The sequence below is a fragment of the Cetorhinus maximus genome, chromosome 2 (genome assembly GCF_964194155.1).
Source record: "Cetorhinus maximus chromosome 2, sCetMax3.hap1.1, whole genome shotgun sequence".
In the NCBI taxonomy this organism is placed as follows: Eukaryota; Metazoa; Chordata; class Chondrichthyes; order Lamniformes; family Cetorhinidae; genus Cetorhinus; species Cetorhinus maximus.
Window position 1 is genome coordinate 113,614,210 of NC_135880.1, and position 11,407 is coordinate 113,625,616.

Here is an 11,407-nt window from a genome sequence, read left to right on the forward strand (position 1 = left end):
CTGCAATAGCAGAATTGCACTTTCATTCCTCTTCGCAATATTTCTCCAAACTGATATTTCTAGTGCCTTTTAGGCGATTTTAACAGCATGCAAGTGTCTGTCTGATTCTTTTTTTGTTAATAATGAAAAAATATCATGAATGGAAAATGAATGTGTCCTTTTCACTGTGATGAATTTAGAAGTATAAGCGGAGCTGTGTATACTGCAACATGTCTATCTTTAGGGAGAGTCAGGGGGAATGTGCAGAGGAGTATGAATGATCCAGGTCTGCCTGCTGGTCCACATTTCTTCATTCAAAAGATGTTATACCATTGTGCTAGCATATCCATGCCACAGGCGTATGAAAAATAGCACACAAGGACCCTTGTGGGATTGATACACAGTTAAAACAAATATGAAATCGGGCTTCTGCACCTGAAATATTCCTCAGTAGCAATGTGACCTATGATTCATAAAAAAAACAGAGGACAGAATTCTGAAAACAGAATAGTACAGAAAAGCATGTTTTTCGGTTTACTCCTGTTTCTTCTTTTCCAAAAAAGGCACTTGGGTCTCTATTTTTCAAATTTACTACCTATCTACATAGCAAATCTGCTGTAATTTAAAAGTACAATGCTGGATATGTTGAGATCAAACATAACAAGAAAATGGTGGAAATACTTTTATTTATATGTGTCAATAAAGGTTGTTTATTTCATTGGTGCATGAAGTGAAGAGTGAACATGAGACACTAATTAAAAATTGCTCCAAGCAACAAACAGATTTGTTCGATACACAGCCATTAAGAATAGCAGTAATGTTTCATCACTGTGCATGCATTGTATGTACATTCATTGCCTCTTTCACATAAACAGCAGCCGATAGCTTTTAATGATAAACGAATGAGAGTCCTGTCATTGACTCCTTCACTTTTTCATGGTTCAAATTTAAGAATTTAGGGGTTGGGGGGTTGGCAGCGGTTGAAGTTGTAGTCCTCACAAGAACATTTAAATTTGTAGATAGTGCTTAAATATTTAACTCACAACAGCATAATTGTCAATGTATTGTACATTCTTGTTCTTAAACGCTCTAATGTGGTCCAATAAAATGTAGTTAAAGCCACATTGTGACACTCATAACATTCTTTCACACATTGAAATTTAGGTTCAAAGTGCAGGGGTAGTCCTGGAATTGACCAAACAGTAACTAGGTTTATAGTATTTTAAAAAATAATTGAATGTTCTGCTCAGCAGCGCAAACAACAGATTTAATTGCGTACAAATGCGTCTTTCGGCATTATCTAATTTTGGAACCACCATTTTGAACACAGAACCAGAAGGAAATAAGACAGATCTCCATCAGTTAATGGATGGACCTTTCCCCTAGTTTACAAATGAGAGGGATGGAGGATTTTCAAATGTTCATGAAAGAGAATAATGTAAGCACATTGACAGTTTGCAATGCCCTTATCCATATTGGATGAGCATTTTTTTTATCAAGATAAGCTTATCTTATACAATTTGGTTATATAAGGATAGGTAAGCAACAACATATTTAAAGCTTTAGCAAAAATAATTTTCCTTCTAATTTAGTTTATATTTTTATTGAGTATTCTTGAGAATTTGTATGGTCAGTCCCTAAAAATATACACTGTTTTTAACAGTCACAAACATCTTCTGAGCCAGGTGCAAAAAAAGCTGCTTAGCAATTGTACGCCTAATTCTTTTAAAATAGGTATTGATTTATATAACTCTAATTAATGCTTTATATATATATATATATATATATAGATATATATGTCAGTTTTCAAGTTCCTCAAAGATGTTGCTATACTTGAAAATCTACCACCTTATACCAGCAGGTTCCTGCAAGTTTCTAATATAAGCTCATTTAACCCATGTCCCAGGATGTTTCTGACACTCAGTTCGTAACGGTACAGCCATTCCTATCATATCAAATTCTGGTTATAAGCAATATTCTGTTTGTCGCACCTATCACATATTACAGGATTCCACTACATACAAAATATTTTGCATTTGCAATAATCCCTTTTACATTCAATTACACTGGCAGTCACCCATTTCACCAGAGTTGGTATATGGCACTGAATTGGGTTTAGTTTGACCTTTCTTAGATTATTTTGTTTTTAATATTTCATTTCCTTTCTATTTGGTGGATTGTTAATCCATGTAATGATATACAGAATGGAAAATTGTTCAATTCATAAACATAACATTAATATAAACTGAACTAAATGCAGGTTACAGCATTTTTGCTAGCAAGAAACATAATGTACTGGGCTAAGTACGGGTCTGTAGCAACAAAAGGCTTTTGAGCTAAATAAATAGATTAATACTTAAGACTGAGAAAAAAAATCTTAAGTGCTGCAGCATTTTGTAAGAATCTTACAGGTATGATAAACAGCTCCAAAAGATATTTTAAATCATTCACCATTACACATTACATTGAAAGAAGATTACATGTAAATATTAGATATTAAAATTATATATATATATAAACCATCTTTTTCAAGAAAATGAATTATAACTAGCAGAATCTATGTAATATGTATAGCAAACTAAGAAGTTAAACACAATTAGACATATTTATTGAGGTTGGATCAACTGAATATGATGTATAATTTAATATATATTTCTTATGAAGGTCAGGTTAAAGCATTTATCTTGAGGAGATGCTAAACGGGCTATATTCTAATATTTATGGATAATGTCTGGGTTTTTAGATAAGACATTTTTAAGAAAAAAAGCAACCAACCTTTACAACATACGTCACACCAGGACCCAGGATCTTCTCATTAGAGTGCAGCCACCCTCGTGAGGGTTTATTGACAAAACTGCCACTGTGATTCCAGTCCTCTCCACCCAGGTGAATGTCTTCTACCTTGGCCCTCTTGTCTGTGCTCATCTTGTTCACGTCCTGCTGGGAACATGGAGTGGTAGAGACAGGGTTACATGTATCTACAGTTGCTGTAACTGAGCTAGGAGTGCCTTGCAGTTTAGAAGCTGCAAGGTCTTTCACTGCAGAGGACAGATTTTTGATGCCCAACAGGCTGCCTGTGTTAGCAAATTTCAGATGGGACATCTTTTGGATGAAGGTACAGAGTGTGGTGGGCCCATCTTCCTGGTCCTTGCGGAGCACCTCCGATGAGGTTGGGTACGAAGGTGCATCAGATGTCGTCGTTGTTGTAACAGTCGAGCCTTTGCCGTTCATTGATAAGTTGTGTATAAGCTCATCGAATGATGTCACTGAATCATTCCTAAAACGGTTATACTTTGTACGGTGAAGCATGCCCTTCTATCTGCTTTTCTGCATATGTACATCCAGGTCTGACGCAAACTTAGAAAGCATTTGTTCTACCATAGCAGATCTCTCACAGAACCAAAAGTAACCTGATAAACTCAGGCATATGAATACCCACAGAAATAAATGCGACCTTAAGTGCAGAAGTAAGGGCCTGGCGTAGTAGTACTTTGCTAAGACAGAGATCACCGTCCTGCTTAGAGCTGCCAAGCTGCTCGCAGCAAAAGCATGACTCACACAAATGAGAAGACCCTTTTCAACAAAAGGCTCACTGAACACTGCAAATCACTTCCTGTTGCAAAACCATCCACCCACTTACAGCACACTAGAACCAATCAATTTTCAAATTTCCCCTTCCGATCTTGATAGAAGGGCATTTTCACTCAAAGCCGAGGAATTTTTCTTTTCCAGAAAGTAAACAGTTCTAATCACCAGGAATTTCATCTTCAGCAAAATTATTTCTACTTATGTCTGTTTACTGTATTACACCATCCTATCATTCAAACCCTGTAAGCTGTACAGTCTTTACAGTGCTGCGTACAGCTGTAATATACCCTTTCGAAAATCCCTGCATATGCCTACGTGGATTAGGCAATATATTAAACCAAAGAAAGCATCAAAACTTAGCCACGGTGAGCAAATCATAATCCTGAATTCGAATAGTACAGTAACTGAGAAAAACAGCTTAACTTTCTGTAATAATGTAGATATATGTTATGAAAAGCATAAATTTAAAAGCATCTGTTTCAAATTAGATCCCATTTCATCTACTTCAAATTTCAAACTGAGCATAGGAAGCTAAGATAAACTATATCTGCTGAGCATTTTCATTCTTTCTCCATCTAATTTTGCTTTTAGAAATTAAGGTTCTTGAAATACTGTAATACCTAGACACAGTGGCAGCAGCCTCAGCATTTTTCAGGTAATATGGTTTACCCTATTAAAATGAACTGAACACCTCTGGTACCAGATCCATAATCAGCACTGAATAAAGCTTTTCTTTCCCCACCATTTTAGGAACAAGTTCCTCCTCTCCTGCCGAGAAACACAATTAATAAGAGACACAGTGTAAATCTCATTCATAATATGCACTGCATTAATTTCTCAGCGTATTAATTCAACTCCCAAGCATTCCATTCAGAAAATCATTAGCTTTTGATATAATATAGATTCATACCAACACATACAAAAAAGAAGCATTTTTTATCCTATGGGAAAGTGATGTTTCAAATCATTTATATTTATTTGAATGAAATGGTAAGGGCGCATACCAATAATTCTGTGAATGAAATAGGGCCTTGCTGCATCTGCCAAACGTTCCCTTGGGTGCTAATGGCTTTATCCAATAAGAAAGAACCTGGATGACTCATTCAGGACAGGATTTCTGAATAGTGGATTCTTCCATTTTCCTTACAGGTATGTTTCTTTCAAATGTAGAAGCTAAGCTAATTACAACAATTTAATAGCAAAGGCTTGGATTTTTAGCAAAAATTTAATAAATTAAAAACGCAAATTATAATAAATCTATAGTTGTAATTGAGTTCAGGTGCTAATTCAATTAGAACAGTTTCTTTCAAATGTATGTTTCTCTGACATCCCTCAGAAGGTGCATCCAACTGGTCCATTCACATCAGCAAAGTGGATACATACCTACTTCGATTTTTCTGTGATTTGAATGTTAATTATTTTATTCAAAATATCAGATTGCATTACAGATTATTATGGGGAAAAGGGGGAGTGCTTGCATTTCTCAGTATATGTGTGTGAGATGCAAAGTCAAATTCACAAAAGGTGTTCAGCTTGCTAACATCTATATCATTTATAAATCATGGAGTTAAATGTAAGAAGGATATCATATTTATTTATATCACATTAGCTATGCAAAAAAACCCTGAGTGGGACTATTTTGCCACTATTTAAAAATGACAAATTAAATATTTAAATTTGTATAAATAAAAATGAGCAAAATATCATGTTATGGGGTACACAGAGTATAAATTGGCAAGCATCAAAAAACGGATTTTATTTTTACAAACAGGAGCATTTACACAGTGACTATTCTAAAAGCTTTAAAAATAATTAAATAAATTGTTGATAAAGGCAATTGCTAATGGAAGAAAATGTAAAACACAAAAGCAGAAATATATTATGTGTGTTATTGTATCCATCAACCACACATTTCTGAAGCCTGATTGAATGACTGAATAATAATAATCTGCAATGCAATCTGATATTTTGAATAAAATAATTAACATTCAAATCACAAAAATATCAAACAGTATGTATGTATCCACTTTGCTGATGTGAATGGACCAGTTGGATGCACCATCTGAGGGATGTCAGAGAAGCATGTATTTGAATGTCTCTGAATGCAACATTTGCTGCTTACATAATATGTGGTACATTGGTCGGTATTTTCCATTCTGGACACTAAGGTGGCGGGCAGGAAAGTTGGCTTGATTCCCGCTGGGTGGCGGGGCAGATTTTAGTGCCCAATTTTCCACTTTTCAGCTCATTAGTTATGCATCAGCAAGGAACTCATCAAATCTTGTCATGGAGTTGGTAGTGATTTGTCTGCCCGGCCGTTACCTCATGGGGTTGAAGGTCCTGGTGTCCTGTGAAAATGGATGTTTGGGAGATTGTGTTATTCTGTAAAGAAGGCTGGGTGCCTGGGTGTGATTTAATTAAGCTGGCAAGAGTGTTTGATAGGAGTCAGGTTGTCTCGGGATTTGAAAACATGAAAAGGATAGAGGTGTTAAGCTGAGGTACAAGTAAATAGGTTAGATCTAACATTTGCATTTTTAGATAAGTTGACGGTTTGTTTGAATATCAAAGGGGAGCCAGAGGTGACAAGAAAATGATTGCATCTTGCAGGATTCCATAAATAGTAATGGGGATATGATATTTTATTGACCCAAAAGCAAAGATAAGATGGAAACATGAAAGATCTTATATTTGGAAGGGTTTAAGTTTCAAAGAGGTGTGTGAGAACAATGGAATGAAAATGAAAGGGGAAAAAGGTATATTAGAGTCACTATGGATAGCTGTTTCTTTTTAATTCACTCATGGGATGCAGGCTTCGCTGGCTAGGCCAGCATTTATTGCCCATCCCTAGTTGCCCTTGAGAAGATGGTGGTGAGCTGTCTTCTTGAACCGCTGCAGTCCATGTGGTCTAGCCAATGGTGCATTCCAGCATTGGCTAGGTGAAGGGGTACGGGGCACCTCCACCTCCCTCCAGGTGCCCCCTCTCCTCAAGGAGTTAGGGAGGGGCACCCAAAGGGAGGAGGAGTGCCAGCCAGACACCCTGGGGACATCAACCTGGCGCACTCCAAGGATGTCCTACCTCTCCAAATTCCCTCTGCCTGTGACCCCATTTGCCCCAGCAAGTCAGGCCAAGGAGGGTGCACCTGCGACAGAGCAGGAGACCCTTAGCAGACTGGGACCATCCAAGCCTTGGGCCTCCAGAGGATGGTCGCTAAAGTCATCTCAGACAACAGGGCATAGCAGTCAGCAGCTGCCTCTACCTCTGCTGCAGATGTTGGGGCTGCACCTAGATGTAGTGGCAGAGTTTGGGAAATTAAGAAGTTTTGAATGCACAGTGGTGGCATGGTGTTTGTTCACTGTACATAATCTGCAACTTTGTAAATATCTTCCACTTATATCCCTCTTCAAGTCTCAAATGTTAAATGGCTAATCGATGTGATGCAAGGCTCCATGTTCATTCAAGTGTACAAAATGATCCCTCCACAACAATTATCTCATCTTGTTCCTCCATTTCATTCAGTCTAACTCAATCTCATGACAGTGATTCACTTTAGTTCCACATCAGCGATATAAAAAAAGGCAGTTTCTATATGAAAATGATGGCTGGACAAGACACATGTAATCTCTGCATTTTAGGCAGACATTGTGTGACCTCCTGAGAATTGGTCATCAAGAGTAGTGATTATCCTGATGCTGTCACACTGAAGTCTCCAGTATGTGGATGTGATAAATATTTGTCGTGACCAATGTTGGAGTCTTTTCACCAAAATGCACTTTGCAATAGCATTTACATTATTACTGTGAGGATTTGGTCATAGTAGTATTAATTGTTCAGCACCACACCCTTTCATGCCTCCGTGCAGCATAATTTCTTCTCAGCGTTTAAGGCTGAATGTTATTCCTTTATTAGGCCCCACTCTCGCCATGTATGACGCTGAGCAATGGAAGTTGGCTGCACTTGGTAATGTTTAAAACGTCTGCCAGAGGGGAATGTGTGTGTGATGTCAGAGGCATGAACTCATTCCTGATGAACCCGTCCACTTAGCTGTCAGGATCACTGTTTGCTCCTAAACAGCTGCCTAGCGGGGCCTTACGGAATTCCTCTGAGGTCACAGAATGCAAATAAGTATGTAAATCATGGCATGTGCACTCATTGACTTAGGGTTCTCAGAAATGATTAGCCTTTGTGAGATGGACAATGTTGAGGACTGTCATGGTATGAAAGTGATGCTCCAGCACATCTCCTGATGAGTGCTCAGCAGTAACTATGAAGGGAATAAGTTATAGTTGTTTGCTGTGTCAAAGCTGTCTGGGCCACATATCTCCCAAATGCCAAGGCCATGAAGGACATAAACTTGGCACGCTTCCAACGAATTTAGGGTTATGAGTGTTTGTCAATAATCACATGATGATGCTACTGAACCACTCTCTGCAAGAACAATGCTAACCTAACTTCCAGCTTTGGGTGCATGCTGTCACGTTCCTGATCACTGCATCCTGATGTCCAAAGGCATTTTGGGCACATTATCAAGATGTGACCTCTGCATTAATCATGCTGGAGAGCTGGTATTTGGAAAAATGGTGCTGCCCAGATGTTGGTCCCTCTTGATATGGTCCAGCACTAACCACTGACAAATGTTTTTCCTCTTAGAGCCGCTATGCTACGCTGTTGGAATGCATGCATTGAGTGCATCTATGTGTGAAATAGCATTTCAGCCTCTTGAAGGATGCCATGGCCACTGATTTGTTGGTTGAAAGGACTGCAGTATGTGTTGTTGTTTGAGGATGTGCACTTAAGTAGTGCAAAGCACATTCCGCAGCAGCCACGTGGTCCCTAGACTACTGTGCCTTCTAAGGATGACCCCCTTCATTAGGGTTGAAGTTGATTTATGCTTCCTCAATGATCTTTGTGAGGTAGTTGACCTTCGTTGATAATGAAGGTGTTGTACTGTCCCCTGCATCGAAGCATGAAGATAACTATGCTTGGAACAAGTTGCCTACATCTTATTCCTCCTGGAATCTTGTAGCTTTGAGGTTGTCACGTCTTCCGTGAAATGGCCTCCTCATGTTGGCTCATCTGAATCCTTGCCCTCTTCAGATTCATTCCCTTCAATATCCTCCTTGTCTGAGGAGACGTGTAGCTCCTCCATGTCTCCCTGTGACAAAACATCCCCGCCTTTGCAGCACAAGGTTGTGCAGGGCGCAGCAAACAACGATGATGTGGGACACTCTCTGTGGTGAATATTGGAGAGCCCTGCCTGATTGGTCCAAGTATCTGAAACACATCTTTAAGAGGCCAATTGTCTGCTCTATTAAGGACATTGTGGCTGAATGTGCAGCATTGTATCTCTCCTCAGTTGCATCTGAATGACAAATGGACATCATTAGCCATGTCTTTAGGGGTAGCCCTTATTACTGAGGAGCCAACCCTCTAAGCTCCAAGCTCCTTCGAATATCTCTGGCACCTGGAAATGACTCAAAATGTACGCGCTCTCTGGGTACCTAGCACAAACATGCATGATCTTCTTTCTGTGATCACAAATTAGCTGGATGTTCAGAGAGTGAAATCCTTTTCTATTAATGAATCTCATAGGCTTTCAAGGCCACGAATGCAGTTGATAGTGCCTAGCACTTGCGGAAAGCCTGAGATCGCAACAACTCCCACAGCTATGGCTGCCTGACTTGTTTCACCATGCGGAACTGCATGTAATGATGAGCTTTACTGAAAAGGGCCTCTGTCACCTCCCTTATGCACTTGTGTATCACCAATTGTGAGATTCTGCAAAGGTCCCCAGTGGAACCCTGGAAGGATCCGCAGATTCAGTGTGGCAGTAACCTTCAGAGCAACTGGCATTGGATACCCTCCAAGTCTGTGCAATGTCAGTTTCTCACGGAGAATGTAGCAAATACAGTGAATATCTCTATACAAGCAAAGGCTTTGCCGTCACTGTCTAATACTCATCTCCATGTATGAGCTACGTCTTCTGTAGACCCTTGGTCACACCAAACGCCTTTGTGGACTTGGCCCCTTCTCATCGGCATCTGGGTCTTCCTGGGGCTCCACTGGCTCTTGTACCTCAGGGCTATGGTCTTCCCCAAGCTATGCCAATTGGGGATATGCTCTTAGTTTGCTCATTTTAATCAAAGCTATCAAGAAGACAGCGTTGCCTGCAGCCTGCATTCTTCACTCCTCTTTGTATCTTCCCACAGGCCCTGAGACTGCTCTCCAACTGATTTTTTTCTAGCTTGTTTTTTGAACTGCATAATTGCAAGGTGAGCTCGAAAATGGTACTGCTGACCTTCATCTGGAAGACCAGCTTCCAAACTCCCCCATCACCCAGCAAGTTCCTCTCATCCTCCTTCATCCTCACCACCTCCTAATTCCTCTTCATCCTAACACTATCCAGCCTCCTCTATTACTCTTGAACCCATCATTGTCCATGTTGATATCCCTGTCCTCCTCCCTGAAGACTTTACTGTTGACGTCCCAGAGACCTTTGTCGACCTGACCCCTCCCCTTCTCAAGGTCATATGCACGCTGACTTTCTGGGACCCCACCCATGAGACCATCCAATTCCCCCCAATGACTTTTCAGCTACTGACTTACAGGATGCAGTTGCCTCGTATGACCATGACTATGCCATCTTTCTCACAGTACCATGACTCTAACCCCAGGGCCAAATTCCTTAGATGACTGACCATGCCATGCCCACCATGCTGTGCATGGCTGTCACTGCCCAGACAGGCCTTCCCACGCCCAAGACCGGGACCAAGACATGTGCAGCCTCTTCAATGTGCCTCCGACAGCCTGTCCACAGCCCCAGGACAGTCCATTCAATATGCCCCCGATTGTCCTGGGGCTGAGGCCGTGCTGTCTGTTCAATATGCCTCCAATAGTGTGGCCTCAGCCCCAGGGTAGTCTTGGACTCTTCCTTGGACAGTCTTAAATTGCTTGCCCCAGGACAGTTTTTCACTGCTCCACTCTGTTTATTAACCACCCCTTAGTCCTGCCTCCATCTTCCCCCTCCCCTCCTGTGTTCCACACGCCCACCCCAGTCCTGCCTCAGTCTTCCCCCTTCCTTCCCATATTTCCCTCCCCTATACCCCGCAAGTCCTGCCTCCGTCACCCCGGCCCCCCCACTGCTATTGCCTCCTGTACCCAGCATTGGTGCAGCTTGTGGCACAAGCACCTGAAATCTTACAGCTACGCTCTTAAGTGTAGGCGAAAGCAGCATCTATGTAATTCAAAATTGTTGCTGAACTGAGGTTCACCACGTGCATGCCATTTATATACAGTTGGGAAGCAGACTGTTCTAATTATCTTTTGGCAGGGAACTCAATTTGGAGGGGGAACGTGAATCCGCTGAGTTGACCTTTTAATGAGCGTTCATGAGATGCAAATGTAGTTCCCAACATAGATCAACGGGGATCTCAACCCGCCTTTAACCCGCCATCAAATTCAGGAGAACAAAATTCCAAACTAATTTCCGGCAAGCAGGAAACTGACTTTTTCCATTACGCCAAATTTAGTGCCACCCAGACACAACGATTCCCACCACTGATAGATGGAATTTTCTGCGCCTATTACCTCTGTTTTGTTACCACGCTAATTTTTTATTGTCTAGATAGAACTAATGCCAGTGGCATATCAAAATATTGAATTCCAATTTTTTCATGTTGAAAATATGTGGATGTGCTCCATTTTTTATTTTCTGCAATAATACCTTCATAAATTCCATATACAGTTATTCATGTTCATTCATAAAAAATTGGTCTGCATGCTGCAAAGTGCATAGGTAATTTAGTGCTCAAAGAGTTAATCAGAACTATCACAAATTCCTGT

The 11,407-nt window shown here is 40.5% G+C and overlaps 1 protein-coding gene across 1 annotated transcript in view; it reads right to left on the reverse strand.

Moving 5' to 3' along the window:
* The window catches only part of shc3 (SHC (Src homology 2 domain containing) transforming protein 3), a 271,811-nt gene extending 268,400 nt beyond the window's left edge, over positions 1-3,411 (reverse strand). The window contains exon 1 of the mRNA XM_078568592.1: positions 2,755-3,411. Within this exon, the coding sequence (XP_078424718.1) occupies positions 2,755-3,288 (534 nt within the window). The 5' untranslated portion in view covers positions 3,289-3,411. The remainder of the gene's footprint in view (positions 1-2,754) is intronic.
* Positions 3,412-11,407: the final 7,996 nt, after the last annotated feature.